At 36.3% G+C, this 26817-nt stretch overlaps 1 protein-coding gene across 1 annotated transcript; it reads right to left on the bottom strand.

Annotated features, from left to right (window-relative positions):
• Positions 1–10088: 10088 nt before the first annotated feature.
• On the bottom strand, positions 10089–25592 carry LOC102407350 (UDP-glucuronosyltransferase 2B4-like). Its single transcript, XM_006042287.4, has 6 exons — positions 24857–25592; positions 23965–24113; positions 17580–17711; positions 15382–15469; positions 14301–14520; positions 10089–11118 (listed from the first exon to the last, which is right to left on the bottom strand). Exons 1-6 carry the CDS (start codon positions 25584–25586, stop codon positions 10839–10841), a joined length of 1599 nt encoding a protein of 532 aa, XP_006042349.1. The 5' UTR covers positions 25587–25592; the 3' UTR covers positions 10089–10838.
• Positions 25593–26817: the final 1225 nt, after the last annotated feature.

Below are 26817 nucleotides of genomic sequence, written 5' to 3'. Positions count from 1 at the left end.
GTTTTGTCTTTGTTCTCTTGGAGAAGACAATGGCACCCCACTCTAGTACTCTTGCCTGGAAAATTCCATGGACGGAGGAGCCTGGAAGGCTGCAGTCCATGGGGTCGCTAAGAGTTGGACACCGCTGAGCGACTTCACTTTCACTTTTCACTTTCATGCTTTGGAGAAGGAGGTGGCAACCCACTCCAGTGTTCTTGCCTGGAGAATCCCAGGGACGGGAGACCTGGTGGGCTGCCGTCTATAGGGTCTCACAGAGTCAGACACGACTGAAGTGACTTAGCAGCAAGCAGCAGGAGTTTTATGGTGTCATCTAATATTTCAGTCTTTAAATCATTTTGAGTTCATTTTTACATATGGTGCAATGGAATATTCCAATCTCATTGTTTTTAATGTGCCTGTCTACTTTTCCTTCATCGTTGTTGTAGACACTAATTTCTTTTTTGTATATTTTTGCCTTCTTTGTCATAATTGGCTTTAGCTTGATGGGTTTATTTCTAGACCCTTTATTCTATTCCACTGGTCTATGAGTCTGTTTTTGTGCCAATACTGCAATGTTTTCATTATGATAGCTTTGTAGTATTATCTGAAGTCTGGAAAGGTTATACTATCAACTTTATTTTCCTCTGGATTGCTTTTGCCATTTGGAGCCTTTTTTGGTTCTTATAAATTTTAGTACTATTTCTTCTAGCTTTGTGAAAAATGTCCTGGATATTATCATAGGGATTGAATTAAATATATTGATTACTTTTGGCAATATGGCCATTTTAGCAATGTCAATTCTTCTAATCTAAAGCAAAGGATAGCTTTCCATTTCCTTGAATAATTTTTAATTTCCTTCATTGGTGTTTCAAGTGTTTAAGACTTTCAATTCCTTGCTTTCTTCTTAGGTATTTTACTTGTTTTTGATTTGGTTTTAAATGAGACTTTTTTCTTTCACTTTTTGATATTTCAAGATTAGTGTATAAAAATACTACAGATTTCTGTATTAATCTTTTATCCTTCAACTTTGCCAAATTCATTTATTCTAATAATTTTTATTAAGATACATTAGGGTTCTCTACATAGTGTGTCATGTCATCTGCAAGTGGTGACAGTTTTACCTCTTCCCTTCCAATTTGGATAATTTTATTCTGCTTTTCTTGTCTGATTGCTGTGGGTATGAATTTACATTTTGCATTAAACAGAGGCAGTAACAGTAGGTGTCTTTGTCTTGATTCTGAATTTAGCAGGAAGTCTTTCAAGTTTTCACTTTTGAGTATTATATTAACTGTGATTTTACAAAAAAATGACCTTTATTATGCTGAGATATGTTCCTTCAATATCCACTTTGATAAGGGTATTTTTCTCATGAATGGATGTTGGATTTTGTTAAATGCTATTTTGTGCCTATTGAGATGATTATGTGTTTTCTTAGTTTCTTTTTTCGTTATGTATTCCACTGATTGATTTACCTGTGTTGAATCATCTTGTGGCCATGGAAAAATTCAAACAGAATCAGTTGAATGATCTTTTTTTATATATTGTTACATTCAATTTGCTACTATTTTTTTGAGGTTTTTGCATATGCACTCATCAAAGATATTGGCCTGTAATTTTTTGTATTGTGTCCTTGTCTGATTTTATATCAGGTTAATACTTCCCTTCCTTAGTGAATTTGGGGGCATTCTGTCTCTTTAATTTTTTGGATAAGTTTGAGATGGATAAGCTCATATTTATATGTTTGGTAGAATTCTCATTGAAGCTGTCTTGTCTTGGACTTTTTTTGAATGATAGCTTGTTGTTGTTGTTGTTTTAATAGATTCTATTTCATTTATAGTGATCGTTCTGTTCACATTATCTATTTCTTCTTGACTTAGTCTTGGTAAGTTGCATATTTCTAGAAATTTGTCCATTTCTTCCAATTTGTTGGACTCTTCATGGTATATTCATAGTATGTTTATTTTTGTATCTCTGTGATATTGATTATTCTTTTCTTTTGTTTGTTATTTTGTTTGGGCCTCTCTTTTCTTCTTGGTGAGCCTGGCTAAAGGTTTGTCAATTCTATCTTTAAAAAACAAATTGTTGGATTTAATTGTTTTTTAACATTAAAAAAAGAAAATCTGACCTTTATTAATTCCTTCCTTTTTCTGTTTTGGGGCTTGCTTATTCTTCTATTTCTACTTCTTGTACATGGTGGTTTAGGTGTTTATTAGAGATTTTTCTTGTTTCTTGAAGAAGCTCTTCATCACTATGACCTTCCCTCTTAGAATTACTCTTGCTACATTCCATAGATTTTGTAAAATTGTATTTTCATTTTTGTTTGTCTTGTGGTATTTTCTCATTTCTTCTTTGGCTTCATCATTGACCCATTGGTCTTCTAGTAGCATATTGTTTAGTCTCAACATATTCCTTTTTATCTTCTTTGTCTTTCTGTAGGTGATTTCTAGTTTCATACCATTCTGATTTATGAGATGATTGATAAAACTTCCATTCTTTTATATTTGTTGAAGCTTGTTTTCTGACCTACTATATAGTCTGTCCTAGAGAATCGTCCACATGTGCTTGAAAAGGATATGTATTCTGCTTGTTTGAAAGTAGTGTCCTGTAGATATCTATTAAGACCCCTTAGTATACAGTGTTGTTTAAGACTCTGTTGGCATATGGATTTCCTATCTGGGTGATATCTCCATTGATGGGAGACAGTTGTTAAAATCTGCTATTCTTAGTGTATTATTGTCAATTTCTCCCTTTATTTCTGTTAATATTTGCTTTATATATTTGAATGCTCTTCCACTGGTTGTGTATATGTTAAGTGGGATAATATCTTCTTATGCAGATCCCTTTATCATTAAGTAATGGCTTCCCTTTTTTTGTTGTTTTTTTTTTTTGGTCTTTTAAATGGCCTTTCTTTAAAAGTCTATTTTGTCTGATATGAGTATTGCTGCCCCTACTTCTCTCTTGTTTCCATGTACATAAAATATCTTTTTCCATCCCTTTACAAAGACATCTCTGTGTGTCTTTCACCCTGAAGTATCATTGTTCTTATTATTTTTAATCCATTCATCCACTCTATATCTTTTGATTAGAGCATTAAGTCCATTGATATTTAGAGTAATTATTCAAAATTATGCAGTTACAGACATTTATATTTTCCAATTGTTTTCCAATTGTTTATATAGTACTTCTGTGTTCATTTCTTTTTATTTTTCCACTTGTCTCTTGATGATTTTTTTCCCCCCTTGTATTCTGGTATAGTTCCAATGTTTTTGGTTTTTGTGAATGTATCTATGTTTTTGATTTGTGGTTACCATGGCATTTGTTTAAGTTGACACCAAATATGTCTACTTGCTTAAAACTAAATAACATTTGAGTTCAGTCATACTCTAAAAGATTTATATTTTATAATTCTCTTCCCCACATTTTGTGACTTTGTTATCTTATTTTTATTTTCATCCTGCTTATTCTTTGACTGTTGATTATAATTATAGTTGCTTTTTCAATTTTTTTATTGTTTTTTATTCTAGGTACTGCTTTATCTAAGTAATCTCTAGCCTTTACTCTATGCTTGCCTTTCTTATTCAGATCTTATCTTTCTAAAGAGTTTTGCTTGTTTTTCATTTAGAGAATGTTCAGCCTCTTTTTAAAGATAGGTTTAGTACTGCTGAATTCTTTCAGTTTTTACATGTCTGAGAAATTCTTTATCTTTCTTTCTATACTAAATGATAGTCTTCTTGGGCAAGTTTGAAGGGTTTTCTCATTCAGGATTTTGTTTTTAGCATGACTCTCCAAATGGCTTGTTTTTGTCAAGAAATCATCTGATAGACTTATGGAAGTCTCCTTAAAAATGACTCCTTGTGTTTTCTTCCTACCTTTGAATACTGTCTTTATCCTTCATATTTACCATATTAATTATATGTCTAGGTGTGGGTCTGTTTAGGTTGATTTTGTTTCATACCATTTTGATATCTGTTTCTTGCTTTATGTTAGGGACTTTTCCATCCATAATTTCTTCAAATAGATTTTTTATTTCCTTATCTGTCTCTTCTTCTTCTGGGACCTCTATTATGCATAAGTTGGCACATTTTCTATTATCCCACATTTCTTTTTTTTTTTTTTCTGGTTTTTTTTTTTTTAATTTAATTTTATTTTTAAACTTTACATAACTGTATTAGATTTGCCAAATATCAAAATGAATCCGCCACAGGTATACATGTGTTCCCCATCCTGAACCCTCCTCCCTCCTCCCTCCCCATTCCATCCCTCTGGGTCGTCCCAGTGCACCAGCCCCAAGCATCCAGTATCGTGCATCAAACCTGGACTGGCAACTCATTTCATACATGAATCCAGAAAAATAAATGACCCAATCAAAAAATGGGCCAAAGAACTAAATAGACATTTCTCCAAAGAAGACATACAGATGGCTAACAAACACACGAAAAGATGCTCAACATCACTCATTATCAGAGAAATGCAAATCAAAACCACTATGAGGTACCATTTCACACCAGTCAGAATGGCTGCGATCCAAAAGTCTACAAGTAATAAATGCTGGAGAGGGTGTGGAGAAAAGGGAACCCTCTTACACTGTTGGTGGGAATGCAAACTAGTACAGCCACTATGGAGAACAGTGTGGAGATTCCTTAAAAAACTGGAAATAGACATGCCTTATGATCCAGCAATCCCACTGCTGGGCATATCCCACATTTCTTGTATGTTGCTTTCATTTTTTCATTCGTTTTTATGTCTGCTGTTTTGATTGAGTGATTTTTTTCCTAAGCTGTCTTCCAAATAACTTGTTCTTCTGTGTCATTTAGTTAGCTATTGATTGCTTATAAATTGCTTTTTGTCTCAGAGAAATTAGAGAAAAATTAGAGAAACTGAATTCTCTAATTTTGGTTGTTTGATCTTTATAATTTATAACTTCTTGTTACAGTTATTTGTGTTTTTATCTATAACTTTCCTTAAAATTTAATTAATATTTATATTCAGTTTAGTCCAGTTCAGTCACTCAGTTGTGTCTGACTCTTTGCGACCCCATGAATCACAGCACGCCAGGCCTCCCTGTCCATTACCAACTCCTGGAGTTCACTCAGACTCACGGCCATAGAGTCAGTGATGCCATCCAGTCATCTCATCCTCTCTCATCCCCTTCTCCTCCTGCCCCCAATCCCTCCCAGCATCAGAGTCTTTTCCAGTGAATCAACTCTTCGCATGAGGTGGCCAAAGTACTGGAGTTTCAGCTTTAGCATCATTCCTTCCAAAGAAATCCCAGGGCTGATCTCCTTCAGAATGGACTGGCTGGATCTCCTTGCAGTCCAAGGGACTCTCAAGAGTATTCTCCAACACCACAGTTCAAAAGCATCAATTCTTTGGCGCTCAGCTTTCTTCACAGTCCAACTCTCACATCCATACATGACCACAGGAAAAACCATAGCCTTGACTAGATGGACCTTTGTTGGCAAAGTAATGTCTCTGCTTTTGAATATGCTATCGAGGTTGGTCATAACTTTTCTTCCAAGGAGTAAGCGTCTTTTAATTTCATGGCTGCAATCACCATCTGCAGTGATTTTGGAGCCCCAAAAATAAAGTCTGACACTGTTTCCACTGTTTGCCCATCTATTTCCCATGAAGTGATGATTCCTGTTTCATTATATATTTTTTCAGGGGATTTCTCTTGCTCTTTTAATGGGAGTATTTCCTCTGCTTTTTCATTTCACTTAACTTTACCTCTCTGAATTTAGGATAATTAATTCTATATTGTGGTCCTGATAGGGTGAGTATTCACCTATATGTGAGTATTCCTGTATAGACTACATGTTTTCAATGTCTTTGGTGTGAGCTGTCGTTTGGAGATGGATGTCAGTCACCTTTCATCAGAGTGTGTGTGCTGGCTGTTAAAACCTTGATAGGGAGTGTTGTTGCTGTGTAAGTTTCTAGAAACTAGCAGGGTGTGAGGCAGGACTTCTTTTCTGCTCCAAAGCTGTCACTGCCTTGTTATGGGTAGAGTCTATTCATACTTGCTGGAAAGAAGTCCTAAGAGTTAGGTTTAATCAGGCTTTTTTCATATTATTTTCCCCCCTTCTCCAAGGATGGAGATTGCTGAAGTCAGTGAGTTGGTTTGCTCACAGATGTTCTATATACCAGGCTCCTCTGGTGGCTCAACCAGTAAATAATCTGCCTGCCATGCAGGATAACTGGGTTCAATCCATGGATCAGGACCATCTCCTGCAGAAAGGCATGGCAACCCATTCCAGTAGTCTTGCCTTGAGAAGTCCATGGACAGTGGAGCCTAGCCAGCTACTGTCTTTTGGATTGCAAAGAGTCAGACATGACTGAGTGACTAAGCATGCACACACATCCTATATACCACTTGTGTAGGCATCTGTGGCTCTGTTTGTGTGCAGCCCAAATTTATGTCCCTTGATGAGGTTGACTCAGATATACTGCAAAACTGTGCTGTGGAGTTCAGTTTCAATTTAGTCACTCAGTCACATCCGACTCTTTGTGACCCCATGGACTGCAGCATGCCAGGCCTCCCTGTCCATCACTAACTCCCAGAGTCTACCCAAACTCATATACATTGAGTCGGTGATGCCATCCAACCGTCTCATCCTCTATCGTTCCCTTCTCCTCCTATCTTCAATCTTTCCCAACATCAGGGTCTTTTCACATGAGTCAGTTCTTCACATCAGGTAGCCAAAGTATTGGAGTTTCAGCTTCAACATCAGTCCTTCCAAAGAAATCCCAGGGCTGATCTCCTTCAGAATGGACTGGTTGGATCTCCTTGCAGTCCAAGGGACTCTCAAGAGTATTCTCCAACACCACAGTTCAAAAGCATCAATTCTTCAGCTCTAAGTTTTCTTTATAGTCCAACTCTCACATCCATACATGACTACTGGAAAAAATATAGCCTTGACTAGACAGATCTTGTTGGCAAAGTAATGTCTCTGCTTTTTAATATGCTGTCTAAATTGATCATAACTTTCCTTCCAAGGTGTAAGCGTCTCTTAATTTCATTACTGCAGTCACCATCTGCAGTGATTTTGGATCCCCCCAAAATAAAGTCTGCCACTGTTTCCCCATCTATTTGCCATGAAGTGATGGGGCCAGAGGCCATGATCTTAGTTTTCTGAATGTTGAAATTTAAGCCAATTTTTCACTCTCCTCTTTCACTTTCATTGTTGTAGCCACACATTCTGGAAAACAAAATCACTCAGAAGGACAATGCAGATAGTGGAGCACAGTTTATTACACCGGCGGGCCCAAGGCAGAGTCTCCTCTTAGCCAAGAACACCAACCAGCATTTATGAAAATCTTTTATACCCCATGTGTACGTGTCTGAACCCACCACTCCAAATTCCTTGAGACTTACATAAACCAAGGAAAATACAATCCCAATAACTCCATCATTCACGTGCTATGTGCTCATGTGCTCAAACAGTCAAACAGTTAGCCAATAATCAATAAACCCGAGGTTACACTCCGAAAGATACAGAAAAATATATGGCCTGTCTGGAGGAAGGGGTGATTAGTGTATGTTTTCTCTTAGGCATTGAGTAACCTAGATACGATCTTCAAGGTTCCCCTGTCTGTAGGGGGTCTTATCCTTCTGTTGTTGTTTTCATAGACACTAAACACAGAGTTCAGAGTCCATTGGAAAGGTGGCCTAGAATGATCAGCATGAACAGGCCTAAGAGGGAGTCCAGGCCCTATGAATTCCTTCTTCATCATCAAGATGCTCTTAGTTTTTCTTCACTTTCTGCCATAATGGTGGTGTCATCTGCATATCTGTGGTTATTGATATTTCACCCAGCAATCTTGATTCAGCTTGTGCTTCATCCAGCCCAGTGTTCCTCTGATGTACTCTGCATATTTAACTTTAAATAAGCAGGGTGACAATATACAGCCTTGATATACTCCTTTTTCTATTTGGAACCAGTCCATTGTTCCATGTCCAGTTCTAGCTGTTGCTTCCTGACCTGCATACAAATTTCTCAAGAGGCAGTTCAGGTGGTCTGGTATTCCCATCTCTTTCAGAATTTTCCACAGTTTGTTGTGATCCACACAGTCAAAGGCTTTGGCATAGTCAATAAAGCAGAAATAGATGTTTTTCTGGAACTCTCTTGTTTTTTCGATGATCCAGCAGATGTTGGCAATTTGATCTCTGGTTCCTCTGTCTTTTCTAAAATTAGCTTGAACATCTGGAAGTTCATGGTTCACATATTGCTGAAGCCTGACTTGGAGAATTTTGGCATTACTTTACCAGTGTGTGAGATGAGTGCAATTGTGTGGTAGTTTGAGCATTTCTTGGCATTGCCTTTCTTTGGGATTGGAATGAAAACTGACCTTTTCCAGTCCTGTGGCCACTGCTGAGTTTTCCAAATTTGCTGGCATATTGAGTGCAGCACTTTCACAGCATCATCTTTCAGCATTTGAAATAGCTCAACTGCAATTCCATCACCTCCACTAACTTTGTTCGTAGTGATGCTTTCTAGGATCCACTTGACTTCACATTCCAGGATATCTGGCTCTAGGTGAATGGGAGTGATCACACCATCATGATTATCTGGGTCGTGAAGATCTTTTTTGTACAGTTCTTCTGTGTATTCTTGCCACCTCTTCTTAATATCTTCTGCTTCTGTTAGGTCCATACCATTTCTGTCCTTTATCAAGCCCATCTTTGCATGAAATGTTCCCTTGGTATCTCTGATTTTCTTGCAGAGATCTCTAGTCTTTCCCATTCTGTTGTTTTCCTCTATTTCTTTGCACTGATCACAGAGGAAGGCTTTCGTATCTATTCTTTGGAACTCTTCATTCAGATGTATATATCTTTCCTTTTCTCCTTTGCTTTTTGCTTCTCTTCTTTTCACAGCTACTTGTAAGGCCTCCCCAGACAGTCATTTTGCTGTTTTGCATTTCTTTTTCTTGGGGATGGTCTTGATCCCTGTCTCTTGTACAATGTCAAGAACCTCCGTCCATAGTTCATCAGGCACTCTATCAGATCTAGTCCCTTAAATCTATTTCTAATTTCCACTGTATAATCATGTTTCAATTTATTTTTAATATTAGTTATGTCTTAGGTTGATTAATGTGTGGATTGTGGTCCTCTTGACTAAAATACTCATTTCTCCACCTGGACCAGTTCGATCATAAACTGCTTTCCTGATGTGCAGTTTTCATGAGTGTGGCTTCAGATTGCTTTCATCTGATTCACCAGTTTTTCTTAAAATTTCTGTAATTTTTGTACTGTGCTCATTGTTGCTGATTATGTCAGTCATAGTGGACTCAGGTTTAAAAACATGATGTCTATGTTATTTTCTGTCATGATAAAGAATTGAATTTTACATATAAGTGCTATGGCAAGGAATGAGGCAATAGCTGCTTAAAGAAAGAGACAAAATAATGATAAATGCTAATCAAAAGTGTGGTTCAAAATACATTATAATGCAATAGTAATTAATTCAATCTATGGTCAACAAGGCTATGGTTTTTCTTGTGGTCATGTATGGATATGAGAGTTGGACTGTGAAGAAGGCTGAGCACTGAAGAATTGATGCTTTTGAACTGTGGTGTTGGAGAATACTCTTGAGAGTCCCTTGGACTGCAAGGAGATCCAACCAGTCCATTCTGAAGGAGATCAGCCCTGGGATATCTTTGGAAGGAATGATACTAAAGCTGAAACTCCAGTACTTTGGCCAACTCATGCGAAGAGTTGACTCATTGGAAAAGACTCTGATGCTGGGAGGGATTGGGGGCAGGAGGAGAAGGGGACGACAGAGGATGAGATGGCTGGATGGCATCACTGACTCTATGGCCGTGAGTCTGGGTAAACTCCGGGAGTCGGCGATGGACAGGGAGGCCTGGCGTGCTGCGATTCATGGGGTCGCAAAGAGTCAGACACGACTGAGCAACTGATCTGATCTGATCTGATGGTCAACAAACCCATTGGATATAACATTGTATCTGCAAGTAGTTAAGTAATGCTGTGTCCAGTTTTGTAAGAGTATATACAGACTTAGATATGTATATAGATATAGATAAGATCTGTAGATAAATTCAGGTACATTTTGAGAGAACGAAAATTCTCTAAGTCCCTTTAGAGTCCAGGTTATATATTTTTTTAATATACAGTTGAGAACTTACATCCATTATTAAAAGTTGAGTATGGGAGGGAAAATAATAGGTGACTAAAAGGTGGATGAGCAAAAGAGAATTAAGTCATGAAATTAAAGATTTTCACAAATATTTCAATTTTATAATAGGAAGCAGGTAGCAGTTGCTATATTTCTAATTTTACAAACACTCTTTGGGAAATAAGCTAAACTGGATGAATGCAAATGTCTTGCCATGGCTCTAGGTAGGAGGTGATGCTGAGGCTGCATAAACAGTAGAAATGAAGACAGGATAGTGGTCTCACAAATAGAATAAATTGATGAATCTTTTTACAGAATTCCAATTATTGAACAATTTCAATAACAAGGAAAACCTATTTGACACCAAAATGAAGTTAAAAATTCTGAATATCTAGAAAATGACACAGATGCTGTAAGTAGACTTCTTGTTGTTGTTGTTTTTACAAAGAGCATGTGAAAAATAGTTAAACACAATAATTTCTTTTTAGATTAACTTTTGAATTAAAAAATTAAATTTCAATATGTATGCATATAGTTTTATTTTTATTTAATTTTTCCTCAGTGTTTTTTCTTGGCAAGACATATTTTTGTCAGGTAGAAAATCCCTTGAAAGTAAAATTTATATTTTATCACAGGAGGAGTAGAACTTTATCATAATTCATCCTACTGTAATAAATATGAGGAGTTCTACTTATGTGGCAAAATTGCTAGACATCTCAGAAACAGCTAGTCTCTTTTCCCCTTCTTTCCTATGTTAGCAAACTTCCGGCAACAAAACAGACAACACTTTGTAATGACAAATACAACAGTTGCCACACAGGCCAGCAGAAACCCAATCACATCCAGAGAGTGGTACTGGAACCAGGTGAGGTTGTGGGAGGCTGGCCGCAGGTGCTTGGCTCCTTTGTGCCGCATGACAAATTCAATCCAGAAGACTGCTCTGTCCAAGGGTTTCATAGGCTGATCATGTTGAATGGCTGATAACCTCATGATATTCTCTTTGTAGCTGAAGGAAAATCAGTGATTAATTTATATAATGAGCTATAATAGATAAATAAATGAAATTTTCTTGCAAATGGTAACAAAGAGTGCAACACAGAGTGGAAGAAAAGTAGCTACTTTTCCTCCAAGGTGATTACTTAGATCTTAGCTTATGGGCTGTGCTGTGCTTAATCAGTCAGTCATGTCTGACTCTTTGCCACACCATGGACTGTAGCCAGATAGGCTACTCTGTCCATGGCGATACTCCAGGTAGGAATATTGGAGTGGGTTGTCATGCCCTCCTCCAGGGTATCTTCCCAACCCAGTGATTGAATCCAGATCTCCTGAATTGCAGGCAGATTCTTTACTATTTGAGCTACCAAGGAAGCCTGAGAATACTGGATTATCCTATCTCTTTGCCAGGATCTTCCCGACCCAGGAATTGAACCAGGGTCTCCCGCATTGCAGGTGGATTCTTTTCCATCTGAGCTACAAGGGAAGCCCAGCTTATGAGCTAGGATTTCTTAAATTCTTAGGATTTTGAGCTAAAAAGAAAAGAAAGAAAATGAGAGGGAAAAGACTGTGTAGTCTAAAGAATGGCATGAGTTGTTCCAAAGCGAAAAAAAAAAAAAAAATCATAATTTGTTTGTTCAAAGTTTGAATTATCTAGTAAAGAATTGTTAATTGACCTGATAAACATGTTTTAAAATGCAGTCATAATCCAGATATAGCAAGTAAATCTATGATGAGGTTGAGAGACAAGTCCAGAAAGGACTGATCTTACATTAGTGAAGTAGTGGTTGAAAGTGTGGAAGTGGATTGACTTGGTTTGATTTCTGACTCTGATACTTACTGGCCATTTTTTATTCTTTCTGTCCCTTAGTTTTTTAAAAACTTAATTTTATTAATTTTTTAAAACATTTTTATCTTTTAAACTTTTTATTTTATAAATGGAGGGCCCAATCACAATAGAGTCCACAGGTTTTCATTTTTGTATAAAATGGATAGAAATAGTACCTTATCTGATTATTTTGAGAATATCATATTGATTCTTAGAGACATTCTTAGACTCTAGTATACTCTCAGAAAATGTTTTCTCATATTGATTTTGGTTCTTGTTCTTTTAGAAAAAGATTCTCTTAGAATGTGGAGAAGACTCAAAATTTCACTTTCAGGCATTGCAGTTACAATGCCTGAACTACTTTTCTACTGTTAAAATGATGATGGACTGTGTGCGTGTTTGTGTTCAGTTGTATCTGACTTTTTACAACCCCATAGACGGTAGCCTGCCAGGCTCATCTGTCCATGTAATTCTCTAGGCAAGAGTACTAGAGTCAGTAGCCATTCTCTTCAGGGGACCTTCCTGACCTAGAGTTGATGGCTAACAGGCAAGAAAGTAGAAAGAATAATGAGGTACGGTTCATGAACTCTAAATCACAAAGTGCTATAACATGACACTGCAGCGATAACAATGGAGTTAACTTTTTTCCCTTTTCTGTCAAAGCACAGGGGGACCACTTGGTGTTTGCAAGGATTGTAGTAATAAGGAAACATTTTTGTGATACCATAGGAATCAGTTCAGTCACTCAGTGATGTCCAACTCTTTGTTACTCCATGGACTGCAGCAAGCCAGGCTTCCCTGTCCATCACTAACTCTCAGAGCTTGCTCAGACTCATGTCCATTGAGTCGGTGATAGCATCTAACCATCTTATGAATAGACTACAATAAAGAAGTTACTTAATATGTGTAAAGTAACACCATGCTACTAAATAAAATATGTAGCATATCATGAACATTGAGTATATAGCAGCTAAGAAATCTTCATTTTTGACACCAACTTTACATTATTAAAATTAAAAAAATATAAAGATACTAGAGAGATGCATATTTATATAGAATCAGCAAATGAAAGATCTATTACTTAAGAAAAAAAAGAAAATGTGCTTTTTGCGCTACTCATTTAGGACAATAGCTGTGCTAAAATTAAATTTAAATAACAGTATTATAAAAACACAAATACACACTGTGCTACTATTACTGACATTCTCAGAATGCTTCATTGCAAAGTCATTATGAAACAATAGGGGGAAACATATATATATATAATATTTATGATATTAATATAATTGTGTTACTGAATTTCATGTATATCTTGAAGTGATTTGGAAATCAAATATTTCTTGTTTTTGAAAATTTGGCTTTTAGACAGTAATATCCCATCATATCTCTTCCAAATAAGACAAAATCAATCACAACCTAAAGAACTCAGAATATATCTATATTTATAAGCAATATCTACATAGTTGAAATTAAGTTAGAAAGTTGTATTTAGCAAAGTATTATTAAAAACTTGCAGATATAGAGAACAATTTTTGTTACCAGATTGTAGGAATAGAAATATATGCATAGGGGTGTAGGAAGCTAAACTATTGGGAATAATATAAGCTCAAGGTTGTGTTGTACAACACTGTGAACATAACCAATATTTGGTAATAATTTTGAATGGAAAATAGGCTTTAAAAATTGTGTAAAAATTTTTTAAAAAGGAATATCCCAACATATCCTTCCAAATCAACTGCATTTAGATTTATAATTCTTCTAAATTAGACAAAAATTATCACAAGCAGAAAACCTAAGAATAAACTTGTATTTATATGTATTATTTACATAGTTGAAAATGAGTAATTAGAAAGTTCTAGGTGTTTACCATTTATCAGTGATGGAGCCAAAATATTAGCATAGAAAACTTGGAAAATATTAAATGTAATGGGAATTTAAGATTGATTATGTCAAAGTGGTTTACTGAAAATAAAGTATCTTTGTAGAGTTTAAAACATTTGAGGAGTTCACAGGCTGAAAGAAAGTAAAGTGGGCAGATGAGTATTCATATTAATACGATGCATGGTTCCCTACTTACCTTTGTTCTCAATGCTTCTTAATCCTTCTATTACCATTTCAGTGATTCTTCTCATCCTAATGATTAAGTCTTTCAGAATTTCTCTACTATCTTTAAACTACTGACAAACCTTTCCCATAAAACCATGAAAAAATATTGAGACACTCACAATAGGTTATTGTTGATTGTTTTCAAAGCATTGAATAAATCTTACTTTTCATTATACTTATGTGAAGGCTCATTTCTGCCTCCTTGGCCTTCAGATGAGAACTTCTCTAGAAACAATGTCAGGTAAAAAACATATACTCACAAAGGATTATTAATGACTTCCTTCAATGCATTGAGCAAATCTGCTGTTGACATTGTTTCCAAGTCCAATCTGATAGCTGCTCCCTTGGCCGTCATATGAACAATGTTATGAGGTTGATCAGCAAACAAAGGAAGGCCCACCATAGGGATTCCATGGTAGATGGCCTCATAAATGCCATTGCTTCCACCATGAGTTATAAAGGCTTTGGTTTTTGGATGACCTAGGATTGAGTGAATTTCAATAAAATGATTAATTATAACTTTTAGAATAAAATGAGAAATGGGCTTTATAAGGCACTGAAAGAAACAGTGTTTTTTTAGATAACAGATTATTACACATATGAGAGTGTTTTTAAATTGCTTTCAGAACTCAGAGAAGAAACTGCTATGTCTGCTGAAAGGGTAAATGAAAACTTTGTGAAAGAAGTGCTGAGTCACTTGAACGTCACAGATATGAATCCATGATTGGCAGGTGAACAGCTTGAAAGAATCTTCTGGGTAAAAGAAACCACATGTGCAAAAAAAAGAGGAGGGCATGCCAGAAATTATTCTCTTAAAGACATAGTGGAGTCATTTAGTCTGACAGGAATGGTATCGGGGGAAAGAAGGATAATGGTAGTGGCACTGGAACCAGAGGAAGGAAAAGCAACCTTTTGTCATGAAGTATGTTATTGCATCATAAAAATGATTGCAGATTTTTTTTTTTACAGAAAATGGAGTCACCTGTAATAAAAAGGGAACTCATTTTTAGTAGCATTTAGCATACCCCTACAGAGGGGAAAAGAGAGGTATAAGGAGAGAATTCAAAGACAGAACAACATTCAAGGAAGTTATTAAAAAGATCACAGTGAGTAGAAATTAGAGCCAAAATAAAGATTCTGGCCATAAGGGGTGTGACTGTATAGAATAAAAGGCCAATTGTTATATATTCTCCTTTTTCCCCCTCGCATAGGAAATAAAAATAAAATAATACATTTTTCAAGTGTTTCAATAATTCTCTATACATTTGTTTCCTTTTGAAGTGCTATCACTTTGCTCAGCTGTTACCCATGTTTTCAATATTTTTTTCTACCAAGTCTTACCAAGAAGGTCATTCTGGGGGATCCACTTATACAGCCGAGTATTGGGTCCTAAGGTGTCTGGTTTCTTGCCATCATATCTCCATAGAACCTGTTAGGGTAAGGGTAATATCTTATTCTAAGAGTTGAACTTCAAGGTTGCAATTCTAAAGTGATCAAAATATATCTAGTTACATGTCTTCCATATGACATGTAAGAAATGAGGGCATATTAAATAATATTAACTGTTAATACATTGACCAGCTTCCCAGGTGGTGCTACTTGTAAAGAACCCACCTGCCAATGCAGGAGACATAAGTGATGTGGGTCCAGATGTGGGTCCATCACATCTCACAAGTTGGGAAGATGCCCTAGAGTAGGGCACGGCAACCCACTCCAGTATTTTTGCCTGGAGAATTCCATGGACAGAGGGGCCAAATGGGATATGGTCCATAGGGTTGCAAAGAACTGGATACGACTGAAGTGAATTAGCACCCATGCACAATACCCTGACATGAATAGGAACACCTACACTGATATACACATGATGGCATAGACAATTGAGATGTCAGTCCCAACGTGAAAACTTAAATAATTTCTAGGTGGTCTTATTTCAAGAACAACAAAGTCAGTGACAGATTACAAGTAACCTACATACTTATTTGCCTTCTTGTTATACTAGCTGTCATCTTCAAATTTAATATTCACTGATTTCTTTTTGACCATTATAGAAGAGTGTTTAGTTATATCAACTTGTTGGTATAACAAGTTATTTTATTAGAATTTCACACACTTTGGTTACAAAGAGGAAAATTGCATGCATCAGCCACTTAGAAATAAATACCTTTGCTTATTCATAATTTATTAATAATAAGTTAATTAGTGCTTCTTAGGAAGTATAGCTTCATTTAAGTTATAAACTGTTAGGCACATGCAAAAGCAATGACAACTGGAATTTTTTGACATGAATCCAAAGTATTGCTGCTATTACTAGACTTGGATGTTTTACCTTTAGAAAAGAAGAGCCAGTTGGAAATTTGAAAGGGACAATAGGACTATTGAAAAAGTTCCAAAATAGTGGCATCAAAGTTTATTCAACTGAATACTTCAACAATGAAGCACAAAGCATTGACAGAATTGATTAGTGTGGTCTCTAGATCCAGTACAAAAATAAGGAACAATTTTGGAATTCCAAGCAATTCTCATAAACTGGATTATAATTTATTAGTGCTTAACTTCTATTTGCTCTGTGAATGAATGTAAATTAATTTTAGTTTTTCAGCAAAAAATAGCATAGATTATTAGGAGAGGCCTATCAATTACAAACTAAAAAAGTTGTTCTCAAATATCCAAAGACCGCAGGAGTATTTTATATATTAGAAAAAAAGTTACTGCTGCATTTTATGAAGAAGAAGGCAGCTGAATCTTCTCCATGCCAGTCTCCCTTATGCTTGACTGCTTCTTATAGTCCCTTCTCCCTCTTCACTCAGGAGGAAGAATGTGACAGGTTAGAAGCAGAGTTCATTAAGGACCAGACTTTACAGAGTTCACCTTAAGGGCAGGACCCTATCTTCACTCTTTAACATTGATCTTCCTGCTTCAAATTTTAGCAGGGCCTAGTCAACCAGGGAGGCAGATGTTTCTCTTCTCTAAATCAGTTGGGGGATGGCAGTTTGGGGAATCTTGTCCATCCTTTCTCTGAGTAGCACTCTGAAAAACACACTGATAGGTCTGTTCCAAAACTTATGGGATACAAAAAACACCAGGATTACATGCTAAGTGTGCGCTGCAAGAAGCACAACAGACTTCTATCAATATTGTTTAACATTATTGTGACTATATTTTCTGTTAAAATTTAACCCCAGAGAATATCTGTACCTGTACTGTACGTCAGATATCATTCAAGGAAATGGAACAAGTGACAAAGCAGAATTTGGTGGTTTCTTTTCTGGCCCCAAGTTACCATTATAATACCAAAATTCATATTGTATCTCTTTAATATCATTCTTTTTTATTACAATGTTAATCTAAATTTATTATTGATGAAAGACACTCCTTGTAATTCTATAACACCTACTATGTTTGTTTTGGTTTATACATATGAGAGATAAATTGGAGTTATCATATAGTTTACCTTTCTGTTAGAAAATGTTTAAAATCAGACATTTTATAGAGTTTAACAGACATTAAATAGTTGCTCACTGTTAAGTTACTGTGTGTACCTTTTGTGGAATCTGGGCAAGGGCTGATGCAATCACATTGGCTCTTTCTTCTGACATGTTACTGACCATTGACCCCAACGAAAACACCACAATACCATGTTCTCCAGAGCTCTGCACAAATTCTTCCATTTCCTGTGAAAAAATAATTTGTTCCATCATAAAAGAGAAGGAGCACAGCAAACATTATTTATTGAAGGGATTGCTACCAACAACTAAAGAGAGAAAATCAAATATAATCTGTAGTAGAGGTTTTTTAAAAAAATATTGTGGTAAAATACACATGACATAAAATTTACTTTGTTAATCATTCCTAAGTGTATAGTATAGCAACATTAAGTATATTCCCACTGTGTAACCAATCTCCAGAACTTTTTCATCTGGCAAAACCGGAATTCTATGCTCATTAAGAAACTCCACATTCCTCATTCTCTAGCCTCTGGCAAGTTTCATTCTACCCTATGTTTCTACAAATGTGATTAGTCTAGACACTTCTTATAAGTTGAATTGTAGAGTATTTATCTTTTTATGATTGACTTATTTCACTTAGCATAAGGTTCCTTCATGTTGTGACATTTGTCATGATTTCCTTTTAAATGTGAGTAATATTTCATCACTTGTGTATATGACATTTTGTTTATTGCTTCATTGGTTGGTGGACACTTGGGTTGCCTTAGCCTCTTGACTCTTGTGAGTTGAGCTTTTATGCACATGTACAGACATCTCATTGGGGTAATAAGTTCAATTCTTTTGTATATGTACCCACAGAAGAGACATTGCTGAGCCATAGGTGTTGATATGTTTTATATTATTCTTACCACATACTATAGAGTGATTTCCTTCCTCCTCATGTTCCTTAAATATGTTAACTTCACATCTTGGACATTGGTTAGTTGTGCTAATAAATATTCAACACTAAGAAAAAATATTTCAAAAATTTTGAAAAACTCCATACTATTTTCCATAATGGGTGTTTTTTCAACATAAATCATCCCTGAAGTCCTTGGGAAAGAAATGGTTGATATGAGATCTATTTCTTCTATTATGTTGAGTTCAGTTCAGTCGCTCAGTTGTGTCCAACTCTTTGTGACCCCATGGACTGCAGCACGCCAGGCTTCCCAGTCCATCAACAACTCTCAGAGCTTGCTCAAACTTATGCCCATTGAGTCGGTGATGCCATCCAACCATCTCATCCTCTGTTGTCCTCTTCTCCTCCTGCCTTCAATCTTTCCCAGCATCAGGGTCTTTTCAAATGAGTCAGTTCTTCTCATCAGGTGGCCAAAGTATTGGAGTTTCAGCTTGAGCATCAGTCCTTCCAATGAGTATTCAGGACTGATTTCCTTTAGGATGGATTGGTTGGATCTCCTTACAGTCCAAGGGACTCTCAAGAGTCTTCTCCAACACCACAGTTCAAAACCATCAATTTTTTGGTGTTCAGCATTCTTTACAGTCCAATTCTCACATCCATACATGACTACTGGAAAAACTATAGCTTTGACTTGACAGACCATTGTTGGCAAAGTAATGTCTCTGCTTTTTAATATGCTTTCTAGGTTGGTCATAACTTTCCTTCCAAGGAGTAAGCATCTTTTAATTTCATGGCTGCATTCACCATCTGTAGTGATTTTGGAACCCAAAAAAGTGAAGTCTGTCACTGTTTCCATTGTTTCCCCATCTATTTGCCATGAAGTGATAGGACCAGATGCCATGATCTTAGTTTTCTCAATGTTGAGCTTTAAGCCAACATTTTCACTCTCCTTTTTCACTTTCATCAACAGGCTTTTTAGTTCCTCTTCACTTTCTGCTATAAGGGTGATGTCATCTGCATATCTGAGGTTATTGATATTTCTCCCAATATCAATAATCTTGACTTGTGCTTCATCCAACCCAGCGTTCTTCATGATGTACTCTGCATAGAAGTTAAATAGGCAGGGTGACAATATACAGCCTTGATGTACTCTTTTCCCTGTTTGGAACCAGTCTGTTGTTCCATGTCCAGTTCTAATCGTTACTTCCTGACCTGCATACAGATTTCTCAAGAGGCAGGTCAGGTGGTCTGGTATTCCCATCTCTTAAAGAATTTTCCACAGTTTGTTGTGATCCACACAATCAAAGGCTTTGGCATAGTCAATGAGGAAGAAGTATTATGTATATTTTTGCAAATATATTTGTTTATAAGCAGGAAATGAGATAGGGCCAATACACATTGGTGGCAAGGAGATACTGTTAAACACTATTATATTGAGATTTTTCAACTATTATATTATTAATTACTTAGATTCTTAGAAGGAAGTTGTACTGCAGAATTCAACTGACCTTAAATTCTTTATTATTATAGGTCTACTAAATCAGTTATTTATTCCAGACATACTTTTTTGAGAATTATTTTAGATTAGTGATTAATATTTCATTTCTCTATTAGCACTATGAAAAACTTATAGTTTGAATCACTTATGTCTATCATTCACTCAGCTGTATAATCCTTATCTTAAAATTTGTCATAATTTCCCAAGCTGTCTAAATTATTAATCTCTGACATTGAGGAGTCTGGTATTATTGTTGGGAAGTTCTCTGAGATAATCCTGTAAGTCCTGTGTATAACCCAGAGATATACTTGTGTATTTACTTATTTGACTGACCATATTGCTGAATTTGTTTACATGTGGCACCCTTCATCCTGAACTATACTGTATAATTGATGTGACAGTAGGATGTACAATGTCAGCTGTGGTGAAGGACCCTCAGAGTCCCCTACATTAGTGCCCCCAGTGAGCACCTGCCCGACAGTGGGAGAGGTGCCCCAGGGCTTTCTGCAGCAGAGATCTGGTCACCTTTTTAGTAGTTCACTTCAAACTATATAAAACTCCATGTGAATCTGTATCTGCCTGGATTGTTTCTGAATTATTTTGTTTTGTAGTCCTTTATCCTTTCTAATTTAAAAAATGTACACTCTATACTAGAATAATTACACATTGCTCAATGATCCTGTTTAATAAATGTAGAGGAGCAAAATTTTCCTGACCAGTAGTAACATTTAAAGTTACTTGTCTTCATTGCATTGTCATGTTGGCTTGCTAACCAAAGCTGCTTCATCTATGCTGTGAAAGATACATCAATTTGGTATTATTTTAATATATCCTATCAGTGATTAATACAAATTAATCACTGATGTGGACTGATTCATTTTATACTCTGATATCTTTGTGAAAATAATATAAGTTCATGGCAAGAAAATATGCAAAAGTATGAAAATTTATATAAAAGGAAATAAGGTTTACTAAAATGCTCCATTCAGAGATATCCTTATTTTCAAATTTATATACTTTTAGAAAAGACTGAAATATATTTGATATATCCTTATTTTGTTTCTGATTTTAGAGAAAAAGTTTTCAATTTTTACTGTTGAATATAATATTACTATATTGTTAAAATGTTCACACTACCAAAAGTATCATACGTTCCAATGTCAAATTATATTAAAGCTGCAACATTTCAAATGATAGTGTACTGGCCCCAAAATAGACACGTAGATCAATGGAACCGCATACAGGATTTAGAATTAAAACCCTGAATATATAGCCAACCAATTTAACAAGGGAGACAAGAACACCCCCTGTGGAAAGAATAGTCACTTCTTTCTTTTTGGAGAAAATTGGATAAGTATATACACAAGAAATGAAATGAGACCCCTGCCTTGCACCTGTCACAAAAATAACTCCAAATGACTTAAAACAACTCCAAAGACTTAAACATAAGACTATATACCATAACATCCCTAAAGGAAAATGTAAGGCTGGAACTCTTTTGCGTCAGTCTTAAAAATGATTTTTTTTTTTCTGATATGACATCAAAGCCACAACAAAAGAAAAAAATCCACAAGTGGTACTATATTATACTTAGAGCATCTGTACAGTAGAAGAAACAATCGACAACATCAAAATGCAACCTACAGAATGGAAAAAAAAATATTTTAACCACATGTTGAATGAGGGATTAATGTCCAGAATACATATAGAACTCATACAGCAAAATTCAATTAAAGAATGGGCCGAAGAACAAAATAGACATTTTCTAAAGAAGGCTTCCAAATCACCACCAGGCATATGAAAAGATGCTCAATATCACTAATCATCAGGGAAATGTATTTCAAAATCACAATGAGATATTACCTCACCTCTGTTAGAAAGCTGGTTTAGCCCTTATAGGACACAAAAAGAAGTTTCCTAATCTTTAAAATTGTAATTCCAGCTTATATTTTTTTATCCTTAGAGAAAATTGTGATCTTATTATATCTGTTATTTTCCAACTAAATATTATATATAATTTAGAGTAGTTAAGTATTCCTTATAAATACATACATTTATATTGTAGAAGAAGAATGTTCATTTTAGCCAAAGCACAGGTGAAGAGCCTCAAATCTCACAGAAGGACTTTAGCATTTCATCTTATGTATCTGACTGGCAAAATCTTAAAAATTCCTAACATTAAAAAAGTTTACATTAAGTATGTTAAATTAAATTTTATTTAAAGTAAACTTTATTAAATTTATTATTTTCATTAATTTTTATGTAAACTTTTATAATTTACCTTTAAAACACTCCATGGGATATCTAATCTCTAGCAGTTTGCTGAATACTATAATCTTGATGATTAAGAAAATCAATTTCAATTAGGAATTAGATCAAGGTGGCTGGCACACATTGGGTTATTGATAGTATATTATAATAACAAAATAAAAATAATGACAGCGGTTAATATTTCTTTGGACCACTGAGTATATGCCAGTGGCATTTTGGATGTTTCACATGTACTTACAAATTTTTTCTCTCAACAATATAAGGTTGGTATTATTATAAAATACAGTGTGGTCGTATCTCTATGAACACTGTAGTCTAGTTTTCAGTCATTGTTGCCTACCTCTAGCAACAACCTGAGAAGTGTTCTTTTCTCCCACAATTTACCCTTTACATCCAACCCAGTGACTACATGTTACTTGTCTTGTTGTTTGTTTGTTTGTTTAAGCAATAGTATAATATAGTGCTTAGTTGCTCAGTCATGTCCAACTCTTTGCGATCCCATGGACTGTAGCCCACCAGGCTCCTCTGTCCATGGGGATTCTCCAGGCAAGTACCCTAGAGTGGGTTGCCATGCCCTCCTGCAGGGGATCCTCCCAACCCAGGGATTGAACCCAGGTCTCCCACATTGCAGGTGGATTCTTTACTGTCTGAGCCACTAAGGAAGTGCAAGAATAGTGAAGTGGGTAGTCTATCTCTTCTCCAGGGGATCTTCCCCACCCGGGAATCCAATTGGGGTCTCCTGCATTGCAGGTGGATTCTTTACCAGCTGAGCTACCAGGAAAGCCTGTTGAAACAATATTTGACTCCACCTTTCTTTCTTAATCCTTTCAATGTTTTCCCAGTGCCCCTACTGGATGTTCTAAGTTGCTATCTGTTTCCACCTGACTTCACCAGCATCATCGGTCTCTTTACTTGGGCTTTTCCCGTTTACACTAAGCTCAAACTTCTTCACAACTACCATTACTACTCTACATGCTTTTCTTATCTATCTTCTTCTACCCCTGCCCCATCCCTTGTTTATTTTTGAGCATTCTTCTGATTTCACCTTAATTATCAGTGAATCAGAGATACCTTCTATGATTCATGCTGGATAATTATTAGCATTCCGTTCTTTCCTTTTTATAACTGCTGCTGCTGCTAAGTCGCTTCAGTCGTGTCTGACTCTGTGCAACCCCATAGACAGCAGCCTACCAGGCTCCCCCGTTCCTGGGATTCTCCAGGCAAGAACACTGGAGTGGGGTGCCATTTCCTTCTCCAATGCATGAAAGTGAAAAGTGAAAGTGAAGTCGCTCAGTTGTGTCCAACTCCTAGCGATACTTTTGCACAATTTTTATGACTTGTTTGTATTCTGTCTTTCCACATGGAGTGTCAGGTAGCAAAAACTGTGTCTACACCATTAATGTATGTTAGTACTCACTTCTAGAATATATGACATATATAATTATCCTATAACATTACAATTATAATATAATTATAATTATGTAGCTAATATATTACTTATATAAAATGTAATATAACTATAAATATTGTTTAGTGGATATCTGATTATGCTTCATTATGTGTTGAATAATGAAGCTGTTATTTAACTGACATATTTTTAAAGTGTCCCATGTATTCCAGCTTATTCTGGAACAACAATGAAATTCAGATACTTTGTTCCTATAGACATATATCAGTATCTAACTAGAAGGTCACTTTATCCAGCTTCCCACATCTGACTCACTGTAATCAAACATTTTAAATAAAGAATACAGCATGATTCCTATTGAAAACACAAAGTTAACAAAGAAGAACAAAGAGGAGTAGGTGACCTTAGGCAGGGGCTTGGCAGGTTTGCAGTGGAGGCCTCCTACAAATTCAACATTTGGTAGTCCTGGACGAGGAAATGAAAAATCCCAATAGTTTCGAATAAGCCACATTTCGGCTTTCCCCATTGACTCTGCTATTGTAGTGGGCCTTCCTGAAAGTGAAATAAAAAACAAAAACAACAAATGTTGGATCAAATGAGAATATTGCCGTGTGTATATATTTTAGGTAATTTTTGTAAAGGAGCTTGGGATAATGTGGTCAAAAATGTTTGAATGTATCTGTTCTTCAATAAATATAAATATAACATAGTATAATATAATATGTGTGTAATTCTCAGTGTACATGTCTTCATTTATTAAGACATTTTATGAGATTACTAGTGATTTTTTTAAATTAAAAAAAAAGTTTTGTGAGTTAGATATATATTCACTTGCAGAAGTCCTATGTGCTTTAAGTTGTGGTATGTGACCTCCTGGTATTTGAAACTAGTAATGGGTTCTACCTTATCCTATATTTAAGTGTTTTCATAATATTTATAAGACTGATGGGTGATTTTATATTTTTATTTCACTCTTTCACTTATTTGAGACTAATTTCTGTGAAATTATATTTATACAAACTCACCTTCCAAGGCATAAGGAAAGATAGGATTTAATGCTACCAAGTAAGAACATGAATTACCTAGTTGTTGTGTGTTGTTTGGTCTCTAAGCCGTGTCTGACTCTTTTGTAACCCAATGGACTCATCTGCCCATGGAATTTTCCAGGAAAGAATACCCGAATGGGTTGCCATTTCCTTTTAAAGGGGATTTTCTCAACCCAAGGATCGATCCCACATCTCCTGCATTTGCAGGCAGATTCTTTACCACTCAGCCATTAGGGAAGCCTGACTTACCTAGTACTTCACTGTAAAACTGATTCCACTTCTTCTCATTGTACAGCTGAAACCAGTAGTCAAAATAAAGTACATATATCATATTTTTGACCCTCTCCATGAATGTCATGTGATCACTTAATTCAGACAACATAACAGGTACATAGGATGGTGGAAATGAAAGTCTTGCACTCCTTTTTTCAACCAAATAGCCCGGTGAGAAGTAGAGACTGTACACTAAAGGTACTTTAAGTATCTCAGCCAGCAGCTCTCCACAGGGTCCAACAGCATCTGCAAGAACGACATCAAACCTCGATTCCTGTAGTTTTGTCATAAGTTTCTTATTTGAAACAACTTCCTTACATATCTTTATACCAATATCAGAAAACTCATCAAGTAGACTTTGCATTGTTGAAAGATGGATCCAAAAGAAATCTTTCACCACAAGCATCCATGTCTCAATCAAAATCTTGGCAAGAGTCTGAAAATCATCTTTAGCTAAAGATACAGGGAAAGTCTCAAATTTCATAGCCAATGGTTTGTTGGGATCAATAAGAGTGGAAGCTGAAGATTGCAGTACAGTCACCTCATGACCCCTCGTCACAAGCTCATCCAGAATTGTCTTCATATTCATCCAGTGACTAAATTCCACTGGCCACACCAGCACTTTTCCACAACTCCCAGAGCTAAAATAGAAAGTGAGCTGTAACAGCTGCAGAAGCAAGAGCCATTTCATAGACATCTTGTTCATATGCAGTAGTTTAAACAACTACTATATCCTTTAGCTATTGCTCAGGTTTATATCTGGAATACATCATTCAGAAGTTAAATTATAACTCCTTTGCCTTAAGTTAGTATACTGCATGAATAGTCAGCAGATGTGGAAATTAGATGAAAGGACAAAGTGTAGTCTACTTCGAGATTATACACCATGTTTACATTGATTTATCAGTGCTGTCACCCAGCTAAAAGTCAATGACCTTGTACACACAAATCAATTATATAATGTAAGAAAAAAGACTGCTGCTGCTGCTAAGTAACTTCAGTCGTGTCCAACTCTGTGCGACCCCATAGATGGCAGCCCACCAGGCTCCCCAGTCCCTGGGATTCTCCAGGCAAGAACACTGGAGTGGGTTGCCATTTCCTTCTCCAATGCATGAAAGTGAAAAGTGAAAGTGAAGTGGCTCAGTCGTGTCCCACTCTTTGCGACTGCATGGACTGCAGCCTACCAGGCTCCTCCATCCATGGGATTTTTCAGGCAAGAGTACTGGAGTGGGGTACCATTTCCTTCTCCAAAGAAAAATGACTAGTGTAAAACAATAGCAAGTGAGAGGCTCTTGTGTCTTCAATCACTTTGATACAGAATGAGAGAAAGGTGACATCAGTAAGATGGAACATTAGGCGGTCCCAACACTTGCATCCCTCACAAAAACAAGAAAAACAATAAATGAACAACTATAAACCAATATAAATTACTTTTCAAAATTTCTGGACTACAATGGAGAAGCAGCAGAAACCTTGCTGGTTGCGAAGTCTGAGGATTACTGCATAGAAAAGCGTGGGAAAGATTTTACCCCCACCACCCCTTCCTCCAGTTCAGAGGAGCTTGGCACTGGCAGAGATCCCCTTAGAGGAATTTCAGCCCATGAGGAAAAATAATGCAAGGGAACTCCAGCAACCTCATCATCATGACCTTTGCAGCCTTGCTCCTGAGCACTTCCACAGTGTCCACCTACACTGATTCAACTGACAGAGCTGCCCAGGGTCCCTGCTGTTGTGTCTTTCTTGAGGCTGGAAATGTCACTGTGGTGAGACCTGGTCTTGGGGTCCAGGAGTTTCCCCATCTCTCCTGTACCCCACTTTCCCTGATCGATGTGTCACAGTGCCTTACCATCTGTGCAACTGGAGTTTCTAATCTGTGCCCTGCTCCCAGGTTCTAAGTCAGTGATTTGTCCTTAATAACTGTGGTCATGCTGCTGTTT

Source organism: Bubalus bubalis, chromosome 7 (assembly GCF_019923935.1).
Source record: "Bubalus bubalis isolate 160015118507 breed Murrah chromosome 7, NDDB_SH_1, whole genome shotgun sequence".
NCBI classification, from domain to species: Eukaryota; Metazoa; Chordata; class Mammalia; order Artiodactyla; family Bovidae; genus Bubalus; species Bubalus bubalis.
This window is presented reverse-complemented; position numbering and strand designations above follow the sequence as displayed.

Bases quoted from the DNA above. Each gene is read 5' to 3' on its own strand.
- LOC102407350 (XM_006042287.4), bottom strand. From the start codon at position 25,586: ATGAACAAGATGTCTATGAAATGGCTCTTGCTTCTGCAGCTGTTACAG. The intron at 15,470-17,579 runs GTACACACAGTA...TTACCCTAACAG, and splicing joins TTGCCCAGATTCCACAAAAG to GTTCTATGGAGATATGATGG. The intron at 14,521-15,381 runs GTAAGACTTGGT...ACTCAATCCTAG, and splicing joins CCCCCAGAATGACCTTCTTG to GTCATCCAAAAACCAAAGCC.